The sequence below is a fragment of the Manacus candei genome, unplaced genomic scaffold (genome assembly GCF_025592945.1).
Source record: "Manacus candei isolate 608988 ecotype Guabito, Panama unplaced genomic scaffold, ASM2559294v1 h1tg000166l, whole genome shotgun sequence".
In the NCBI taxonomy this organism is placed as follows: Eukaryota; Metazoa; Chordata; class Aves; order Passeriformes; family Pipridae; genus Manacus; species Manacus candei.
This window is the reverse complement of record NW_026138214.1, coordinates 77,315-99,761: the sequence shown is the minus strand read 5'-3', so window position 1 is coordinate 99,761 and position 22,447 is coordinate 77,315. Positions and strand designations below refer to the sequence as shown.

Below are 22,447 nucleotides of genomic sequence, written 5' to 3'. Positions count from 1 at the left end.
CCCTTAGACAGTGATGCTGTGTTGCCAGGCTCTGAGAAAGACTTGTTGCCTGGATTTAGCGGTGCTTGGTGGGAAGGATCCAGCTTCCCCTTATCTCTACCAATGCATTTCCTCTGGGAAAGTTGGTTTTGCGCCCTTTGCACCCCAGATAACTTTTATCCTCATTTCTTTAGAGGTGAGGGGTGTTGCTCTGATGTTTGGGCATAGTTGGATGAGCATGGGGAGCCTCAATGCAGAGCCAGGGTAAAGAGCATCTGCCACACCATTGACCTCCTACGCTTCCCCCTTCAGCCACAGCCCAAGCACATGGGAACCAAAACTCCCTTTTGGGAGAAGGTGGCTGGAAAACCCCTTGCTGCTCCCATAAAACAAGCATCTGTGATTTTACAAAGTGCCCAGCAGCTCCTAGCATGGGCAGTCCAGAGATGTGACCCCAGCCCCGGAACCCCTCTGCAAGGGAATGGGGATGTATCCTCTCACCAGGGTCTTCCCAAAGCACGCAGACAGACATGGAGAAGCACAGAACTGCTTCCTGGGGATGCACAGGACAGATCAGCTCCATTGAGCTGCACCCAGCACAACCCTCGCAGCACAAGAGTTTCCCTTCGGCAAGGGGTCTCTGCAGCAGGAGCGCCTCCGATATCACTGCACCTCCAGCCCCAGCAGCAGAAAGAAAAGAGCTCCCATGGCTGTTGGAACAGAGGGGCCAAGGCACAGGTATGTATAGATCATATATTTGTGTGTGTAACTCTGCACAGAGAACTGCATCCTTACACACCCGCACAGGTAAATACTTATAGTTACTGACCTCTTCAGATTAAAGTCCAAGGCACTTTTTACAGTGAACAGGTTAAAGCCATAGTTTAAAACATGCCTGTTTCTGGGTACAGCTCAGGTTTATGGCAATGCTATGGGGATAGGCTGTTTTCACATAGGCCAGTCCTCGCTCCTGACCCCTAGCCAAGAGACTGGCCCTGAAGGAGGGATGTGAGCCCTGGGCCAGATCCTGACCACAGAGACACGCAAGCAGCTCCCGCTGGCAGGCGTGTCGGCAGCGCCGAGACCCCAGCAGGGGGAAGAACACTTTGGGCAGAAGAAGGAGCAGAGCTGGGTGCACAGTTTGCAGCACCTGGAACACCAGAGCCCCTGGCCAAGAGCACCCACCAGGCAGGTGGTTCTGGAGCCCTGCCTAGTGCCCCACAGGGCTCTGAGGTGGCTCATCCCACAGGAAAATAAATAATGCCATGGAGAAGCTTTTTCTCTCTCCTGCAAAAGCCCCTCTCTATAGCCTTCAGGCCTTTGGATACCTTTCAGGAGGGAGCTTGGAGTCAAGCGAGGAGAAGCTGGGACCAGTGTAGAGCCTGGCAGCAGAATTTTCCCCTTCTCAAGCTCCTGAGGAATCTCCTCCCCCCCAGCAAACACACTTGGTGGCCATGGCACAGGGCTCTGAGCTGGCAGGGAGATGCTGGGCTGGAGAAACCCAAGGGAGAGCAGTGCAGAGGGCCAAGAACTCCAGAAATGCCCTGGCGCCCCTAGACTCAGTTGGCAGCGGTGGAGGCTTAGCCCTGGCCTCCTAGAGGAACCAGCCCCTCTCCTCCATCAGAGCTGCTTTCTGTGGGGAGATTTCAGTTCTAGGGTCCAGCAGGGAGCCTCCAGAACTCAAGGCAGCTCATTGCTGCTAGGGCCCTACTGGGTTTGACTGGCCTGGGAGGATCAGGCCAGCACAGCTGTGACAGTGATAACGGTGACAGCATGGCAGTGACTGCAGCTCTGATTGGGAAGGGCCAGTGAAGGGGCTTTTAGGCTTTCTCTGGACAAAAGCAACAGGCATTGATCCTATAGGTGCTGCTCATTCCTGGACATGTCATGTTCCATATGTGAAGACTGGCCGTGAAGAAGTGTTGGGGCTGCCAAAGAACAGTTTAAGACTTACGATCCAATGGGGATCAGGTCCAGCAGCTCAGGGGCTGGAGGTAAGGAAGAGGTGCTCTCTGAGGCTCGAGCTGTCCATAGAATCACAGAATCACGGAATCACAGAACAGTTTGGGGTGGAAGAAAGTTAAAGCTCATCTCGTTCCACGCCCCCACCATGGGCAGGGACACCTTCCACTAGACCAGGTTGCTCCAAACCCTGTCCAACCTGGACTTGAGCACTTCTATGGGATGGGACAGCCACAACTCAGGACAGCCTGTTCCCAGTTGGAAGGCTGAGATGGAGCAGTCCTTGCAACCTTGTTGCACTTCTCTTTCATGCTCAGGGTTTCATCTTCCTACGCCATCACAATTTGAGATTGAGCAAAAGCTGCAGCTCTCCAGGGCAGGGAGTGAAGCCTGAACTGGACATGTCCACTTGTTATGTGGAAGAAGAGACTGGGACAAGAGGAATGGCACTAAGTTGTACCAGGTTTAGGTTGGATATTGGGAAAATTTCTTCCCCGTAAGGGTGGTCAGGCCCTGGCACAGGCTACCCATGGCAGTGGTGGAGTCCCCATTCCTGGAGGGGTTTAGAAGGTGTGTGGATGTGGCACTTGGGGACATGTGTTAGTGGTGGCCTTGGCAGTAATGGGTTAACAATTGAATTCAACGATCTTAGGGGACTTTTCCAACCTTAAGGATTTCATGGTTCTATGGAAATGTGCCAAGAGCCTGGCTAGAGGAGGGAAGCAGCACGCTTTGCACCACTGTTTCCTCAAGAGCCTCCGTTCTGGAGGAAAGGGGGAGGTTTGACTCTTGCACAGCTCCCCAGGGAGCCAAGTCACTCCTTCAGTTGGAGGAGACAACCTGGTGGGGATGGCTTTCCAGGGAGAAAAGGGTGTCAGACCTTTTCCTAGGGAGAAACAAAGCTCTGGTGCCAGTGGGTTACACGGATCCAGATCTGCTAGAGGTTAGCTTCCAGGTAATGGGAATGAACACCTGGGGGATGAAGGATAACGACTGGGGTTCCATGCCCCTCCCTGCCCCTTGTCCTCCATCCTCACCAGCAGCAGCAGCTGTACTCAGAAACAGACATTTCTGGCAGCAGCCTGGCATCGCTGCCTGCCGACAACTGTGTTGGGTACAAAAGCATAATTGAAAGTTACCATAACCATTATAATATAGCAATATATTTCATAGTTAAAATAAACTATTATGCTTTCCCCTATCATTAAAAAAGAAGCGAGCAGTACAGAGGCAAGTTGCAAACCCAGGTCAAAGCTCCGTAAGTCTGGACAGAACCGTCCATGAGTTTGCAGAGGGGACATGGAATTTTTCTGGTATTTCTAGGATGTTTCCTTGCAGGCGGCGCAGGAAGGAGAGTCGTGGAGCTAAAAAAAACCCCAAGGCTGTGCCAAAAATGGGACTGGCTGGGTTAGGTGGGTCCTGGAGGGGCGTCAGGGATTGGCGCCTTTGGAGCATGGAGTCGGATGCTTCCCATCTGCAGGAGGTCGGCATCTCTTTGTGATTAGAACTTGCAGCTTTGCTCTTGTGCTTTTCCTCCACCTTAGTCACTGATCCCAGCTCTTCTCTCTGTTTGTCCCGATGCCATTTGGGGCATCCAAAGGGATGATCTCAGGTGTGCAGACAGCACCAGCTGGGGAGCACTTACTGGAGCCAGGCACTGGAGCCCTGCCAGCTGAGGCTGCTGGTGACTGAGAGCTGCTGGCAGGGAGCAGGGTGGCTCTGGGTGGGCACCCTGGGCTAGATTGCACTGATGGCTTCCTCTGTGCCTGCCCTCCCCGTGGCCTGCAGTCCCGGCAGCAGGGCTGGATGGCAGTTAGTCTCAGTGTTGGCCTTGGTGGAATCCAGTGCCAACGGCAATGGGTCAGGGCTACTGGCACCAGTGTTGAGGCACTGGCATGGGTGTGGGTGAAATACAGGGGTGCAGGGTGGGGGCTGCAGGGTGCATGGGCTGCAAGGGGTGGGATGGGGTCTCGGGGTTGGGATGGGAGTTCAGGGGTGTGGGATGGGGAATGCAGGGGTTGGTGGGATGGGGATACAGGTGTGTGCAGGATGCAGGGGGTGGGGTGGGGGTGTGTGAGTGTGGGATGGGGGTGCAGGGGTGGGTAGGATGCAAGATGCAGGGCATAGGGTGCAGACCCAGGGCTGCCAGGCACCAGGCAGAAGGGTCACTGGGGTGCAGGTTGTGCTGACATGAGGCCAGGGGATGCAGGGTGTGGGGTGTGCAGGGATCCACCTCCCCAGCCCTGTCAAAATCCTGCGACAGCAGCAGCTCTGCTCCAGGACAAGGGTCTCTTGCTACAGTTGTGATCCCAACCCTCTTGCCATGGTCCTTCCCCCCTCTAGCACCTCAAGGCCTGCGAGCTGACAGCAGGCCTCTTGTCTCACTTGGTTGGATTTCCCAGACTTGATCATGAGCCTGTAGGGAGGGTCCTGGATTCCTGCTGGCAACATCGATCTTTGAGTATCTATACTTCCTCTGGCTCTCTGACACTCCAGGACACGTTTCTGCATCTCACCCCATGCACAGCTACATTCCATGGGCAGTTTGCTTCTATCTGAGGCCCAGGAAGCATTTTTCTCCACTGGCTGCCTGCAGGCCAGGGAAAATGCTGCATTTCAGGCTCTTTCGCAGAATTTGTAACCTTTTCTCCATTGTTACTCTGGAAACCTCCCAACAGAGATGGGCAGGAGCTTCTGCCGGACAAGGTGGACTGGGGGGCACCCGTAGGCACACAGGGAGCAGCAGCTGGGCTAAAAATAGATCTTGGGGGACTGCCAAGGCACTCCCAGCCATCCTAGGAGATCAATTACACTAATTACAAGAGCTTGAAAGAGCAACTAGTTCTCAGAAGCCGAGTATCTCCTGCTGGCCGAGGACCAGGAGCGATGGCCACATGAAGGATGGGGATGACCATACTTGCTCCCCTGCTACCAACACCTCTGCAGCGCTGGGAGCTAATGTCACAGAACTCCTGCTGTTGCCTTGCAGCCTTCCTCCTCCTCCTCCTCCTCGTCCTCCTCCTCCTGGGGCCAGTGGGCTGGCAGCCCTCCTCACTAACTACTGCTTGTTTTCTATGCAACTCTAATTGCAGGGCACAAGGAGTATAACCACCTCACACCACCGGCAGCAAAGAAATTCCTCGGCATTGGCTGTGGGGAAGTGGTGGTGTGAGAGGGTGGTGTACCTCTGCCCCTACATGTGCACAAAATCCAGCGTTATTTATGGAAGGGAAAAAGTTACAAAGAATAACATTACAGGCTGAGTATACCTGGAGTAACACAGTGACTTTGATTACAATTACTGACACTGCTGGGTGAGGTGTAATTAATAGCACAGAGTAATTACGCGGTTCCTTCATCTGTTTAAAAATATATAAATATTCTCTGCTGAGTTTTCATGGAAAGCAGCAAACACCAGCCCCAGAGTCAGAGCCCTGCAGGTCTCCATGCATGGACTCAGGAAAGCAGAACTGAGGAGGAAAAAGGGAGAAAAGGTGAAAGAAGAACTGAAAGTAGCTGGTTCCAGAAGCAGCCAAATGATGCCCAGGGTACCTCAGGAAGCTGAACACCAGCAAAAAAGTAAAATGGAGCCTGAGGGGCTGCACTTTGTCAGGCATGGGTGGCAGTGCCATTGCCGAGATGGTTCCAGAGGGTGCTGCTGCTCCCCACCAAACCCAGCAGAAGTGGCATGAAGGTGATGGGCTTTGTTTTAAACAGATGAAGCACCCACCCTGGCTACCACATCACTTGCCAGTGAGGTCCCGCTCGGCCCCAGTGGATTTGACACTGCCAGCTGGGCTCAAGTGTGGATGTTCCTGGTACAAGTGGAGATGGTTGGAGCTGATGGAGTGTTCCATCCAGTACTTCTGAGGCTAGCTCAAAGAACCCACTGCCTTCTCAAAGTGTTGGGGGACTCCCAGAAGGCAGTGATGTGAGCACCTGAAGACTCTCTGGCACCAGGGCTGGCCCGCCAGCCCCATCACTGGCCACCGGTGCGTTGGCCAGGGGCAGCCCTGCGCGGCCCTGCACGCTGTAGGCACTGCTGTCCTGGCTCTGGCACATGTCTCCAGACAGGATAAAACACTGAGGACCAGAAAGAAGTGTTCCTTGTTCTTCCCTGGACAGAAAACACTCAGAGCTCCAGAGAACCCCCCCAGGCAGGTTACAGCCAGGAACCGTCACCCAGCTGGCAATGTGAGGGGGGGTTCTTGTGGGTCCTGGCAAGGATATGGGATGGAGCGTGGGCAGCATCGGCCAGAGCCTGTGTAAGGAATCCCTACGTTGGCATCCGCCTGGTGGGGCTTGGCGGTGGTGAGAGGGGAGTGCCCCACAGAAAAAAACTCTCCCTCTGGTGTCTCCGTTGCTTCAGTGCTTCTGACTTGATGTTTTGTTTTGTTTTCAAATGTGAAGACCTGAGATTGAGCGTGGGTTTTCTGTCTGCCACCAGACACCACGGCATGGGCTGGCCCGAGGCGTCACCTCCTGTCCCCTTTCCTTCACCACGTGTAGAGGCACCTGAACAGGGATGCGATTCCCGATACCAAGGCGTTGGCAAAGCTCCAAGCATTGCTCGGCACTGCTGGTCCCACCGGCTCCGGCTGAAGGGTCCTGCAGTGGTTCAAGGACCAGAAGAAAGTTCACGGAGACCTCGTGACCTGTATGGAAATTGCTTCCCCTGTCCACAGGGGGCTGAGGGGCTGCATTTTAGCAGCTGCTTGAGCTTGTGTAAGGGGTGGGGAAGGAGGTGGAGCTAACCCCAATGGGGCTCTCAGAGAGAGGCGTTTGGGGGGTGCCCACTGGCACTCCAACCCCCCGCGCCTCCAGGACGGCAGTGAGCAGGCGCTGCTGCTGCTGCCGCAGCATGTCAGCCATCAGCAGTGGCAGGGAGTTGAAGCTGGCACTGAGCTGCTCCAGCTTGGATTCCAGGCCACTGATCTGCTTCTCCAGGTCCTCGCTGCGGTCGTTGAGCTCGGTGATGAGGTCATACATCACGTTCTGCATCTGGGGAGGGGACATAGGGGATAGCAGAGGGGTTAGTACCATGGCTGGAGGGGTTAGTGCTGCTGCTGCTGGCAGAGCTGACCCCTTTAGCCCAAGAGTTCCCAGGCTGCTGTGACGATGATTTGGCTTATCCCTGGACATCACAGCAAGGAAACTCTGCCAGCCCTGTGTTGCTGAGCAGTGGTACCCCTTGCAAAAGCGAGTGCAGGTAGCCCCTGGCTTGTGTATGAGTATCTCCTCCTGCCTTCCAAGGGCAGCCATCCCACAGCAGCTATTCCTGGCTGACACCAACTAAGCTGGAGTATTTTGCGGTCAGCCAGGTCTGCTTTACTTTTTCTGAGTGAAGAGAAACACTCGGGTAGTCTGGCTGAGCCACAAGGGACTTGCCTTTGAGAGGTCGACAAGGGTGTTGGCTTGGTCACTCAGCTTCCTCTGCTCCATCTTCACACTCCGCAACCTGGGGAGAAGGAAAGAGCAACATGGTTGCACACCTACCCAGTTTCAAAGTGCAGCTGGAGAGCTGCCTGCATCCCAGGCAATGGAAAACTGTCCCCACACCCCTGCCAGGGACTAGGCCTCAGTTCATCTAGGGCTCAGCATGCCCCCAACCCAGTGTGTGGCCCCTTACTGGTGAATGGCTTGTAGGAACTTCCTCTGGTGCTTCCTGACTTTGGCATGGTCGATCTTCTTCAGCAGCTTGGTATGCTTGTAGATGAGCCACGTTTCCCGCAGGACGTTGGCTGCCGCGTTCTTGATCTGCAAAACAAGAGCTGGCTGCAGGTCACCAGGCCCCAGCATGTGGGATTTCACAGAGACATTTGTCTGGCTCTGCCATGAACTGGTGTCGCAAGAGCACTTGACTGGCCCCAGCTGGAGCGAGGCGCTCGGCCTCTCAAGGAATGATGGGCAGCTCAAGCAAGAGCAAGGGCAGGCAGAGCTCTTGGCACCCACACCACCGCCCTGCTCTGCACTGATGCTTCAGCACTGGGCTCCTCGCCTGCATGTGAAATTGTACCCTAAGGTTCAAGAAAAAGAAAAAATTCCAAAGTTTTTCTCTATTCCTGCATCCATCTGCCACTCTTGGCAGGTCCCGGTTGGTCCGCAACTTCCGCAGGCTCCCCGGCTAAACCGCATCTCTGCTGCTCTCACTCCAGGAGGAATTGGCTGCCGTCTGCCTGGCATGGAGCCAAGAGATCCATATCCATGGCCAGAGGAGAGGGCTGACCAGCTGTTTGCTTTTCCGGCTCAGTCACACCGAGGTCCTGACTGTCCCTGCGGTGTCAGGGCTCTGGCTGGGATGTGGCTCTGCTGGGGGCTCCATTCTCATTACATCATATGCCATTGTTGGTTTGCCAATGTTTTGCCATGATGAGGCTACTGAGACCAGAGACCTCCTGCAGCTCCCACATGTTACCAGGGATGTGACACCAGACCCTGGCATGACAGCGACCCCATAGATCCCCCATTGCAGGTTCTATGTCCCTCCTTGGGAATGGAAATGGCAGGAGCCTCACAGTGTGGCTCTTGTCTGCAGTGAGCACTGAATTACCAAAATCTGGTTGTCCTCCTGACACCAACAGAAGTGAGATCAAGCTCTGCAGAAGGAGGGAGTCTGTATCCTCCAAGAGGGAAAAAAAAAAATAGGCTTTTCCTTTCTGGGGTGTAACTGAGCATCCTGCATTGCCTAAATTCCCAGAACAGAGCTTGATGGTGTTTGCTTTCAGCATAACTCTTGCACCTGAGCTGGGCCCATCGCACTTGGACAACTTCTTCCACCATGGTACCCACAGGACCCACACCCAGAGGTGCTGACACCTTCCTCCTGCCATGGTATCCCAAATCCCCAGCTCCTGGCAGATGACATGGACCCCTGCTCCTGCTGCCCCCCCATGGCACCTTACCCGCTTCGTCAGCTGTGTGTCCATCATGAAGTTGTGGACATGTTTCTCAGCTTTGGTGAGCTCCAGCTTCCTGGCCACCACAGCCACCACCAGTGCCGTGCAGCCAGCACCCTGTTCAGGGATATCAGTTGGGGAAATGGTTTGTCACCCTCTTGTAACAGCAGCACTTACACCCTCACCCTTGCAATCCCCTAATTAACTAAAGCTACACGCCCTCCCCATTACCCTAACAAGGAGATATCACAGAGCTTGGGTGTCCTTGAGCAGCTGATGGGGGACTGGGTAATTAACGGGAGAGACCAAGGCTATTGACAAGGTCAGTGGTGAGCCTGTGCCACCACAGGCCAGGGATCTGCCCCATGCTGGTGCCCTGTAGGATGGGGAGCCCCCCACTCCAAAGAGGGGGGAGTGGGAGAGCGGTGGGGAAGCACCAGGCAACCTCGGTGAGAACAGGGAAGGGGCCCAAATCAGGACCCCGCAAATCACTACAGCCAGCGCTCTAGCAGAGCCATGCCAGCCTGGCAAGCGCTCTTTAATTTAATAGAGTCATTAATTAACATGATGCCCTGAGCTGAATCCTTCCATATCCTCGGAAGTGGGACCACTGCACTCTCTCAGCTCCTGCCATTTCTCTCTTGGTGGGGCGACCACCCCTGGTGCCGTGGCTTGGGAAGCCCAGTAGAGCCCCCAGCCTCAGCGGGTACAGGATCTGCATTCCTGGGGGGGGGGGGGTGTTGCTGTGCTGGGGGTGGGGGACACTTTGAAGGATGGTGTCTCACTGCAAAGCTGTGAGACACGGGCTGGGGGACAGCTTTGGGAGCCTGTGGCACTGGGACTGCCTTGGCCAAGCCAGTGGCTGCTCCCCTGCTGGGAATCACTGCATGGCCCCCACCCATAGGAAGTTGTTCTCCCTTGCTTGGCTCCCACCAATAGAACCGGCTTCATCTGAGATGGATCAAAGGTTTGCGGATAATATAAAATTAATCCCCGATGGTGGAGCCGCCATGGCTGAAGGCTCTCATGGGGCTGCCCTTAGCTGGGAACAGGGATGGCTCCATCCCCAGGGCCTGGAGCTAAGGTGGGCAGAGCCGGAGTGCTGGGTGTTGGGATAAATCTCTGGAGGAGCCATGGCCACTGGGCCCCTGACCACTCCTTCAGCAGCCCTGGCTGGCAAGTCCCACGAGCTGGGAGATCTCATGGGCACCTTGGAGCAGGTATGCCTGAGGCCCTGGCAGATGGTGACGTTTTGGCCAGAAGGAAGGGAAGCCATGGCAAAGCAGTGATGCTGGCAGGGGGTGAAGGGCTTCCAGCTGGTTCCAGCTCTTAGCAGGAGTCAGCAGCATTTGGAATCACTCTGAGTGACAGAAGACGGTGTGCACCAGGATGGCCAAGAGATGCTCAGGGGCCCTTCTTCTCCCTGGGCACATCACTGGCCCTACTGTGGGTGGCTTCCTCCACGCTTACTGAATACAGGTCCAAATCCACCCCAAATTCACCAGCTGGGACTGCTCCATCAGCTTCCAGGCTGTGAGACCTCAGACCTGAAGCCTCACACCTTGTACATGGACAAAACAGCTGGGAAATAGGTCCCCTTAAAATCCAGTGGCCCCACTGCTGCGATGGGGACAGGCAGAACCCGTGGGATGGGCAGCTGGCTTGGCACAGCCCTTACCATGATGCCAGTGAGGAGGCAGACTCCCTTCCCACAGTAGGTGTGGGGGACCATGTCACCATAGCCGATGGAGAGGAAAGTGATGGAGATGAGCCACATGGCACCCAGGAAGTTGCTGGTTACATCCTGCTGGTCATGGTACCTGCCAAGGAGACACAGACATCAGTGTCACAGCAGGGGACAGGGATGGGTGTGGGAGAAAACAGGGGTGCCTGGGCACAGTGGCTCCCCTGGCACAGGCTGTGCTGGGGTTTAGGATTAACAACACAGCAGGACGTCCCATAGCAGCAGTGGTTGCACAATTTCTGATGCAGAAAAACCCGGATGGACAAAATCAGAGCAAAAACTCAATGGAAAGGGCTTCTGCTTTCAGTCAGACCTGTCACCAAATCCTCGTCCCGCTCCCTGTGTCCCCAGTGTCATGTGGTGCTGTGGCGAGAACTGGCTGATGGGAGAAACAGCTGTGGCTCTGCAAAGCCCTCGACTGCAGCAGCCCCACTGCTGGCGTCCTCCCCTGTTCCTCGTGCTGCTGCAGCCTGGGCTGTGCTGCCCCAGGGGACTGCCATCAGCAGCCCCAGAAGAACCGCCAGGGACGGATTCTACCCAGCCTCCAGCATCCACTTGGCTCTCAGATGGTGCAGGGGAATGGCTCACACACTCAAGACACAGCACATGTGGAGTGGCTGCAGCTTTGGGGATGTGCTGCAAACTTTCCAGGTCATGTCCCTGCTGAGCTATGAGCTCAGCAACTGCTCTGGCCGTCCTGGACGTGGGCTGCAGCTCCTCCAGCAAACATGGGGGCCCCAGACATCTCCTGCTCCCCAGGGCTGGTGCAAACCTGGCCAAGCTGTGCAAGTAATGCTTCCCGGGGGATGCAGCGTTGACTCCTGGCAGCAGAGCGGGGCCTGGCCCAGTCTGCAGCAGGACTTGGCCCTGAGCCCTGGGCAGGGGCAGGTAGCACCTTTGTCCCCTCATGGATAGGATAGTTGCCCTTCAGCCTCCCCGGCAAGTCTTCTCCCAGCCTTTTCATGGAATCATGAGAGAGAAAACAGATGGAGCTTTTGGCAATCCTGGCTCCCAGCTCATTGCTCCCAGAGCAGTTGGGTTTTCTCCTGTTACGAAATGTTTTTCCCTCAAGTAACTGGATACTCAAATGAGGTCCTGGTGCAGGAAAAAGCACCCTCAGCCATGGTGAGAGTTGCTTTGGGCAGCTGGCCAGGGGAGCTATAGCCCATAACCACAGTGGGGCTCCCCAGAATCCCAGCGCCAGCAGTGGCATGCACCCCCTATCCCGGCCAGTGTATTCCCCTGTGAAGGGCTGAGCCCAGCTCATCACATTGGATGGAATGTCTTGGGGGACGACCCCGAGAGCATCAGGCTGGACAAGGGGGTTACAGCCCAGCCGGACAGATGGACGTTTTCTCTTCTGACCAGCTCTTGGGGCAGAAGGAGCTGATAAACCAGAGGCTGGCACTCACCACAGCTGGTGTGGGCAGGAAGAGGGGCCACCTGCTCATGCCAAAGGACTGCTGCAATCAGCCAGACTTGAGTACTGCTTCCCACTGTCTCCTCGCTCACCTGCCCCCCCCTCGAGGCCACAGCCACCCCGCTGTGGCTGACACAAGCATCACCCCCCGCCTGCACCGCGCTGCCAGACGCCGCAGCAGCACCACCTCGGCTGAACTAACCCCACGGCTTTGGGTGGCCCCAGCCCCGGTGGGTGCCCCGGGGGTGCCCCGGGGGTGCCCTGGGGGTGGGCTGGCTGCACGAACGAGCACACATGCGGGCGCACGTGCGCGCCGTCGGCGGGCAGGCCCGGCAGCGCAGGCAGCGCAGGCAGCGCAGGCACCGCAGGCGGCTGTGCTCGGTGGCCAGGCGAGCGGGCGAGGTTGCTAAGCGACTCGCTGCCTTCGGAGAGCTGCGGCCCCCCGGCGCGCACGGGAGGATGCTGCACCCACAGGCTCTGGAGCAGCCCACGGTGCCGAGGGGACGTGCCATGGCCGTGCCACCCCCAGCCCCGGGGACGATGTCTTGGAGCGACACAACCACCTCTGAGCTGCCTGGCCCCCGGCAGGTGCTGGTTGAGAATGGTCCTGGAAGGAAGAGAAAACTGGTTTCCAGTGCCGGTGCAGCAACCTGCCATCAGTGGGGACAGGGGGACACATTCTGGGTGGCCCTTGTGGGAGCTGTGTGACACCCAGGGCTCGTGCATGCCCCAGGGACAGTGTGTCCCTCTCACGTGGAGCATGTCCCAGAGGTTTGCATCCCCTCAGTCCTGCCTCCCCCAGGGCTGATGCATCTCCAGGCCACCTGGGTTCGCTTCTGCCACTCTATTGACAGAGGGAGGTGATGCCAACTGTGGTGCTGGTGATCTGCAGCACCTCGTCTGTGTCATTTTTGGGATTTTTTTTTTGGTCTCTAATGGTTCTTTATTTATATTGTATTTTCCTGCCTAAGCCTCGCAAGATGTGAGATCACCCCTCTTGTGTGTGTCCCGGGTGCCTGTCTGCCTGTGCCCTATTTAGGATTCACTAACAACAATCTCCAAACACAGTTAAGCAGCACCCAAGGATCCAGCTCAAAAGGAGAGCATCATTAAGGGAGGCAGGAAGGCAAACACAGCCTGTAAAAGTTTGAAAATCTCAGGGTACCATTCTATACCTCTACCACAGCACTTAATCTGCCCTAATGCCTCTTTGTGGGTGACCAGAGCAACAGGTCCCACCCTGGGGAAGAGGAGGGGTGGCCTTCCTCTCATCTTGCAAGCACCTGGAAGCAATTTGGGTGTCCCTGGTGACCCTGGTTGGGTAATGCCAGTTGGGGTGTAATCCCTTGCATGTCAGTTCCAAGGATGACACAAAGTTGCCACAACAGGACACAGGACACCCTGCGGGAGACCTGCCTTCCGTGCCCTGGGACGAACATCTGCTGCCGGCACCTTGCACCATGGCCATGGAGAAAACCCGCTGGCACAGCACTGGGGATGCCACCACCACAGCCCCCTGGCTCCCTTGGTGGACAAAGAGTGGTGGCAGGCCCTCGGGAGATGGAGATGCACTGGTACCCACCAGGCATGCCAGGGCTGGCACGATGCCATCTGGCTGTGGGTTTTTCACCTCAGTTTTGTCATGGCAGTCAGTCACAGTGATGCCAGAGCCTGAGCCAGGCCCCGCCTCTTACCAGCGGCACCTCTGGCCTCTCCCCATACACAGTCCCCCAGCTCCTGCTGTTCTCCATGTCCCCCACCCACACTCCTGGGGCTCCTGGCACCTCACACCGTCCCCTGGCCCAGGCACTGTGCTGCGAGGACAGGGCTGACCCTGCTCTGCCTCCTGCTCTGGGGACAGGGCTTGGTGGGGGGAACCCGTGGTTGCCGAGGCCTCAGAGCCTTGCATCCCTCCCACAGGATGCTGGGACATCGCAGCTTCACTGAGCATCCCAAATCGCCACGCATCCCAAACCGTGAACTGCTGACCGTCCAGAGCTGCTGCACATCACCCTGAACTGCTGCACATCACCCTGAACTGCTGCACATCCTGAACCACTGATCATCCCAAACTTCTGCACATCCCAAACTGCTGCTCATTGTGAACTACCGCGCATCCCAAGCTGCCAAGCGTTCCAAACCGCCACGCATCCCAAACCTCCACACATCCTGAACTGACGTGCCTCCTGAACACTGAGCATCCCAAACTACCAAGCGTTTTGAACTCTTGAGCATCCTGAATGACCAAGCATCCAGAAATGCCACATCTCCCAAACCACTGCCCATCCTGAACCACCACGCACTCCAAACCTCTCTCACCTCTCGCACACACGGACTGTCCATGCAGCGATGATCCAAAGGGAAATGCTGAAGACCAGCAGCACCGTCCCGGGGCATATGGTCATGAGTGTCTTCATGACGAAGCGAGTATTGAAGTTGATCTTGTTGAGGGCCCCGATGCTGCGTGAGGATGCGTCGGTGAAGAGCTTGCTGTGCAGCAGCATCACTCGAGCGATCAGGTAGAGGCGCAGGAACATGGGGATGGACAGGATGATGTCCACATCCGCCTCTGCCCGAGAAGGTGTGTAGGAGAAAGCCAGGCGGGCTGTCCAGAAAAATTTGTACTCCCCAGGGATGGGGTGTATGGCACAAACCAGCATCTCCAGGCTGATGTAGAGGATGCGTTCATAGGTCATCGCTATCCGCCAGTCGTCAGCTCCATTGTCGATCACAAAGAGCTACCGAGATGCAAAACCACGTGGTTACTGGTGGCCCCAGCCAACCTACCCCACCGGCCTCTCACTATAGGCAGCAGGGGTCTGACACTAGAGCCGAAAGGAGCTGGGTGTGGCATGGCCAGGAGCACTGAGGATGGACAGGGTAGGAAAGGGTGAGAATGAGCTATCACCAGCCCCTCTGCTGATCTGCCAGTGTGTTTCAGGGATAGCTGCAGTGCTGGGGACACTCCAGAAGGCTTTAAGGTGCCTGGCCTTGAGCATGTGCCCAGGCATGACATGGGGACAGCTCACTGAAACAGCAGCTGGCAGGAGCCCACCTCCCAGAATGGCCCCCTCACCCAGGCCACAGAGACAGGTGAGCTGTGGGGCCACAGAGCACCAGCATGAGCCACCCCAGCCCCTCTGCTCCCACTGGTGCTGCACTGGTGTCACTGACAGCCACCACACCCTGAATTCCAGGGCAATTTTTGGGGAGGGAACACCACAGTCTCAGCATCCAGCTGCTGGCAGAGATGGGATCCAGTTGTCATGGCAACAGACGGTTCATCCTGGGTACACCAGCTCCTCTCCCACCATCAGTGATGGAGTTAGGGTCTCTGCAGGAGCTGGGGGGGATGGCAGCTTGGGCTGGCCTTTCTGGAATGCCACCAGAGCTCTGGAAGTCATCCACCCTGTCCTACCTTGGCAGGTCTGTTCTGAGGCTGCCATCGGCTTCTCCCAGGTGCAATGGGGACACTGGTGTCACCCACAGCAGCAGGAACGTTCTCAGGGCCCCTCTGCAAGCAGCACTTGGCAAAGATGCCACCAGGAAGGGATCAAAGGGGATGTGGCAGCTGGTGCTACAGTCCATGTCCTTGACCCTGCAAGCACAAAGCGTGCCCAGGGGTCCAGGACCTATCGCAGTCACTCCAGCCAGGGCAGTGGGTGGGGAGCATGGCTCCGGCTGGCACTGAGCCCAGGAACAATCCTCCTGCCCTCCCAGAGGCCCCAGTGCACCTGTGCCAGCCACCCTGCTGGCAGGGCACAGCCCTTGGGGCTCTCCCTGGGGATAGCAGGAGCCACTGGGACTGACTCATGGAATGGCCGTCCCGGCCACCTCCCTTTCTGTAGGGAAAGCTCTGCTCTTTTTAGCTGCTTTGTTTGAGAAAATGTTTATAAAAATGCTCCAAGCTGTCAAGGGAGATCCTCAGGCATTTAGCAAGCTGACAGTCCATTCCTTCCTGGAAAAGGGTGTTAAAATAAACAAATTAGGAAGAGGAAAAAGGCCTTTTGACTGCATAGTGGGGGGTTGCCATAGTCCAACTCAGGTAAGGGAAGGAGCAAGGGGGGATCCAGGCAGGTGTCCCCTGAGCCAGCCCCTCTCAGCTCTGCACCTTTGAAGCATCGTTGTGGGTTTCCGTGGAAACCTGGTGTGGTCCAGTGGTACTCAAAGGGGCATCCCCAGCATCACTGGCTCCAGCAGGGGAAGGAACAAGTGTGTCAGCCACCACATCTCCAGACAAGTGAAGCCCAAGAAACCACTAAGTTGCAGCATGGGGACAAAAGCTTCACCAAAATGCGCAAACAGCCCTGGGCACTCCAAGCACGGGGACAAGGGGGGCTCTGCCTCCCCAAACGCCTTGGCTGGCACTGGCAAACTCGCCAGCACTGCATTCCTTCATGTGTTGTAGTGATAACGGCATGCTGGCAAGGGATGGCACATTCCACACCTCCACCCAGCACCAGAGACATTGCTGGGGTGCCCCAGCCCCAGAGAAACTGAGGCACAGAAAGATCTTCAAGTATCCCAAAGGACTAATTAACACAATTAGGAGGGTCATACAATCACAGACTGGCTTTGGCTGGAAGAGACCTTAAAGCTCATCTCATTCCAAGCCCCTGCCATGGGCAGGGACACCTTCCACTAGACCAGGTTGCTCCAACCTGGCCTTGGACACTTCCAGGGATGGGGCAGCCACAGCTTCTCTGGGCAAGAGAGGAAGAGGGAATACTGAGGGAAGAGACTGAAGTCATTGTTTCCCGGAGGCTGGGAGGTCTGACAGTGCTATGGCCGTGTGAGAACAGCCCCCTCCTTGGGTGAGAGGGACAAGAAGCTGAGGATTTACAGCTCTAGCAGCTCCACTCCACCCCAGTTGGATTATCAGCAATGCTTTTACAACACTTAAGAGATAATAGGGTGATCAGCAGCCAGCACATCTCTGTCTGGAGCAGCTTGAGTCAAACCAATCTCATTCCCCTCCTTGCCAGTCTAACTGGCCTGCCAGAGCAGCCAGGACTTTAGTGAGGTTTGGTCTCTGCGTGGAGAAGGACAGCAGTGGGATTTTGGCTCTGGTCAAGGCGGGAGAGGGGGGATGACCTGACGGCTGTGAGGGTGGACGCTGTATTTGCACAACATGCTGCCAGGAACAACAAGCAAAGGAAGCCACGAGCACCAGGGCATGGCTCGCCCAGTTGACCCTGACCGCTGCCACCCCAGGGTAAATATTATTCCAGCAAAAACCACAGCTCCCAAGTACTTGTTTTGAGCAACCCACCCCCAGGCTTGGTCCCCATGCAGGCAGGCTGAGCTGGAGTGGGGGCTGCAGGGACAGAGGCGGGCAGGGACCAGGATGCTGGCAAAGCCACACTGGCACCCAGCCCCGAGAGGGACAAGTTGGGATTATGGTACACTCAGGACTGGGAGCTTCGACATCCCTTCCCGGGATGCTCCTTCTCCTGACCGGTGATTCATTCCTCCCATGCCCAAAACAGGCCGGCATTGTGCCGAAGCTAGTTACGGTGGGGAAGTGCAGCCTTCCTGTCACAAACTGGGAGCCCTTTAACTTCCCAAGGAGGAAGAGAATGTGCAGCCCTGATTAGGTAAGGATTTCACAGCTTTCCTTGGCACCTCGGCTGCTCCAAGCCCTTCCTGGCCACAGCTTCCCCCAGCCACCAGCAGATCCACCGGGCACCCGGCTCACCGCCCCCCAAGGCCCTGGCAAGGAGGGAGGAGGTTCCATGCAGGTAGTGAGCTCAGATACTATGTCCCACCCAGGTGGCTGGAAAATCCCTCAGCCCACCCCAGCAGCCCCTCACTTGGCACTGATGATGCCAGCACCTACCTGCACCTCCCGTGTGTGGTAGGCAATGATGAGGCCCAGCAGGATCACGGTGGAGAGGCTAATAAGGCATTTCAGGGCCAGGGAGAACATGGAGTCCTGCAGGGCAAGAGTGGGGAAGGCATTAGGGGGTGTGCAGCTGTGGGACACTGTTGGCCCTGGGCTCCACACCCCAAAGAAGGTGCTGACCCCCAACAGCTACTATCTCCCCCTCAATAGCACTTTGGCTGCCTCAGCCCCCACCCTAAGCAGCTTGGCATGGTAGTGAGGGCACCATCAGCACCATCAGCATCACTGGCACCTCTGGCATCCAGCACCACTGGTACCACCAGCACCGTGGGCCCTTCCTCCAAAACTCTTTTTTAAATTTAATTCTGCTGAGTGCAGTTCCCAGCCTCCCCTCACTGAGATGTGTGACGCCAGCGCCCTGGCCCCATCCAGCCTGAGCCCAATATTATGGCACCCAAATGGGTGGCCTAGATCCTCCTGCTAATTAGTCCTATGTAAATTAAACCAGCTCCTGATTCACTGGTGGCCAAAGTGGCTGATCCCCAGGACCCCACTGGGAAAAACAGGATTCACCGTTTCCTTTGGACACCGGTAAGCTCATGTGGGTGCAGCCACAGACTGACCCCACCAGTGCAAGGGCTTTGGCAGCACCTCACCAAGTTGTTATCCCTAAACCAACCTGCCTTGCTGCTTCACCCGTCCCACACCCCCTTCCCCCATCCCTACCATGGTGAGACCTGGCACACTCATGACATGCTCATGGCAGGCCCTCCTTGGCTCGCCAGTGTGCTGGGCTGCCTTCAGGTTCCCTTGGCTCCTTCTCACCGGTGTTCCTCATCCCTGAGGGGTGTTTGCACGCGGAGAAGGGACTATTTGCTGCGGAGGCGGTGATGCATTGTTAACAACTTGGCTCCAGCCACACAATTGTGTGGATATAATGGCTGGTGTTGAGAGAAGTGCTGGGACCAAATACTAGCTATTAATAGGCAAACTCCAGGGCAGAAATGTGGCAAGGCAGCTCTGGCCAGAGCCTTCCCAGTGGCACCAACCCTGCCTGATGCATGAGCATCCACTGGCTCACCTGGCATATGTTACCCACTACATTTACCAATGCCTCCTGCCAGTGTCAGGTCCAAAGAGCTGTTCCAGGATCCCGTGCTCGCAGCAAGCAATATGGAATCTTGGCTGAAATGGGGCAAGACCTTGGCACCCGCAGCACATGTCCCACTGCACCACGTGGGTGGCAAGGTGCTTCACCCCAGCAGTGCCGTTCAGGTGGTTGGAAGCAGCAGTGCCGTCCCACAGGCAGGAGAGGCCCTGTCCTGCCCACACTGGAGTGACGGACAGGGAGCAGGCAAACCCTGGCCACTGTGTCCTCCCTTCCCAAATCAGCCCTGGCACCCTCTGGCTGGGAGCATGTGGTAGCATGGCTGGGGCTATGGGGCAGAGCTGGAGCTGGGCCAGTGCCAGCAGCACCGACATCCCAGTCCGCACAATAGCAGCTGGTCCTGACCCTATATAGGTGCTCCCATGCTCATGGTTGCATCCCTGCTGGCAAGCTCTGGTTTTCCAGCGGGGGCTGATAGGGGTAAATTTACACCCATAGCCCCACTGCTGTAGATCTGGCCAAAGGCCTGGGGAGAAAAGGGCCCAGGGACTCCCCTGCACCCTGCGCTTGTCAGCACAAGCGTTCACACCACAGTGGGGCAGGGGTGCAGCAGCAGGTCACAGCTGCTGCATGGTGGCAGCGCTGACTCACAGGGTCTTCCCCAGCTGACAAAGCAGCCCAGTGTGCCAGGGCCAGTGAGCGTGGCAGCGGTGCTGCTGGCAGCTTGGTGAGGGTGGACAGTCCCCCCGGTGCCAGGCAAGCAGGCACATGGAGCCTGCAAGGGCGGCCGCGGCTCAACAGGTACAGGCGCAGGTGGGGGAGAGTGGTTTGGCCTTGCTCCTGCCAAAGGAGAGTGGGAATCACTGGGAAAAGGCTCTGGCAGTGAAGCATCCTTCTGCCTTAGCAGGGGAACCGGGGATGCCAGTTTGGCACCAAGGCCTCCCACTGCCTCGGACAGAGCAGTGGAACTGCTGCCTGCAGCCCCCACACACCCACTGTCGCTGTCAGCCATGGACAGACGGCACTCAGGAGCCCCCCCACCAGGCAGCTCTGTGGGGAGGCAGCAGGGTCCCCTACACCCACGAGACCCCCAGCCACGTCCCTCCCTTCCTCCACCTCCTCCACCCACACTGCCCTCCCCGCTGCCCAGGCTGGATAATGGCAGGAAGTGGTGAGCACCCCCTTCCCACCTTGCTCCTTCCCCTCCACCGGTGGCACTGTGGCGAACGGACCCCCGCTGGCTGCCCCCCAGCCCCCTTGGCAGTGCCGTCCCTCTGACGCCCATGGGTGCTGCTGCGGGTGCCGATGCCTTCCCCTCTCTGGATAGGTATAAATAACATGACAGATGTCTATACAAAGAGTTATTCATATCGCTGCCAACCAGCGCAGCCCGGGAGCAGGAGCTGGAAGGGATGTGGGGGGGAGAATTATAAATAAAAGACACTGTCCTGCAAAAACAGAAGAAAAAAAAAAATGGAAGGAAGGGGTGTGGAGGAGGAGGAGGAGGGAGGGGGTGCTTTGCTGCACCACCAAGGGCGCTTTGAGGAGCACCTGACCATGGCAGCAACAGGCACCGCAGACTTCAGTGGGTCAGTGCCCGTCGCTGCGGGTGTGTGGGGCAGGACTCGGCACAGCACTCACTGGCACACAGCCCTGGCAGCCCCCGGTCCTGTGGTTGCCTGTCCAACACCTGTGGCTGCGGCATCCACTAAGGCCCTGGGGACACTCCATCAGTCCCCCGCCAGCCTGTCCAACCCTGTTGCACTCTGGATGGGCCAAACAGCTCCAGGTCTATCCTATGGGACACCAGCTGGGCCAAATGGCTCTGTGTTTATCCCGTGGGACACTAGATGGGGCAAACAGCTCCATGCTCACCCCACCAGCCACTGTCTGGTACCACCAGCTCCACACACACCCCCCTGGCCCCATCAATACCTTGGAGTAGAGCCCCCAGGAGAGCTCAGTCTCGATGACCATGACAACAATGCCGAACATGCCGAAAATGAGCGCGTAGTCACTGAGGCGCTTCCTCTTCTCGAAGAGCGCTCGGCGGTGCCCGAGTCGGTAGCCGATGTTTTGTGCCTTGCGCTTGGGCCCCTTGGCAAAGGTGGTGGGGGCCGGGCGGGCGGGCGGGCGGGTGGGACGGTGGGTGGCGGGTGCATGGTTGTCCTCACGAGAGACAACAATCTCAGGAGGTCCACCAGCACCGAAGAGCTGTAAGGGCTGTGCCTCTGGCTCAGCCTCGATAAGGTTCCGTCGGGATGCGCTGAGTCGGCTGAGGGGCTTCATCACTCCTCCGCTGTACTTGCAGGAGCTCATGGCAATCTCGGTGAAGGGGTTGCTGTCCCGCCGATGGACCAAGGGGCTGGGCTGCCGGTGTTTGCCACTCGTCACCCCAGAGCCCGCTGGGTGGTCGCCGAGGTTGAGCTGGCTGCCGTGGCGGGAGGAAGGGTGGAGGGCGGCGGGGGCGGCGGGAGGAGGAGGAGGGGCCCGTAACGACCCAGGCGAGGAGTGCAACAGGCTGTGTTGAAGCGGCGGCAGCGCGGAGGGCGGCGGCGGTGACCGTTCATCCCCCGGTAGCGGGCAGGGACACCGACCATCCTCCTCCAAGTCCCCCACGCCCGAATCGTGGAGATGCCCCGATGTCTCCATAACGGCGGTACCGGCGCCGCCTTACAGGGCACCGGTCCCGCTTTACTGGCCACCGGCCCCGTTCGCTGGATCATGAATGGGCGCCGTGCGCTCTCCGCTATCGCCGCCGCCACCGCCACCGCCCCCGCCGCTGCCGCTGGCCCGGCCCCGCAGCGCCATTGGCCACGCTGGGGCTCCCCGCAGGCTGACATCATCCCCGCCCGCTCCCCGCTTTGTATCTCCCCCCCTCATCACACCCCCGGTTCCTGCATCTCTGCGGGGTCGTTCGGGACTTGTAGTGCATGGGGTTGCACCGGGTGCCAGGACTGGTGTGCCCTCATGCACAAGTCCCAAACGACCCCTCACCAGTTTTACCCACTGGGTTCCCCCATGGGCATCCCCCCTCCCCTTGTATGAACCCCCCTAATCCCCTTACAGAGGCTGGAGATTACAAGCAGCAGCTGGAGTGTGTGCTTCCATCCTGAGGGTGGGTCACGCCATGGATGGCAGGGGTCTGTGTGTGTGTGTGTGTGTGTGTGTGCCCCAGCATGTCCCCAAGGTGGGGGTCAGGCTGATGGTAGATCCAGAGTATGGGATATGAAGCTATAGATGTATATATAGGGCCCTAATCCCCCTCTACAACCCCACAGCCCACCCAGGAACACCTCCCCGGCTGTGCCCAGCTGTTGCAGGAGAGGAGTGGATATCAGGGTAGGAGCTTGGGAAGCAGAGATAATCCGTAGGGAATTGGCTGCTGGAAACCTTATTAAAAGACACCACGAAGCATCCAGCTGGTGACCCCCTTGCCCAGGCAGAAGTAATTAAAATGCACCTGTGCCCTCAAAAACTGGTGAATTCATGG

The 22,447-nt window shown here is 57.4% G+C and overlaps 1 protein-coding gene across 2 annotated transcripts; it reads right to left on the bottom strand.

The window, feature by feature from the left end:
- Positions 1 to 718: 718 nt before the first annotated feature.
- On the bottom strand, positions 719 to 21,801 carry KCNN3 (potassium calcium-activated channel subfamily N member 3). Of its 2 annotated transcripts, XM_051773166.1 has the most exons (8): positions 20,890 to 21,801; positions 17,841 to 17,936; positions 14,321 to 14,739; positions 10,516 to 10,657; positions 8,844 to 8,954; positions 7,571 to 7,698; positions 7,330 to 7,399; positions 719 to 6,942 (listed from the first exon to the last, which is right to left on the bottom strand). In XM_051773166.1, exons 1-8 carry the CDS (start codon positions 21,604 to 21,606, stop codon positions 6,646 to 6,648), a joined length of 1,980 nt encoding a protein of 659 aa, XP_051629126.1. In that variant the 5' UTR covers positions 21,607 to 21,801; the 3' UTR covers positions 719 to 6,645. The 2 variants fall into 2 exon arrangements, with proteins under 2 accessions (XP_051629126.1, XP_051629127.1); XM_051773167.1 differs by lacking the exons at positions 17,841 to 17,936; positions 20,890 to 21,801 and adding an exon at positions 15,420 to 15,533.
- Positions 21,802 to 22,447: the final 646 nt, after the last annotated feature.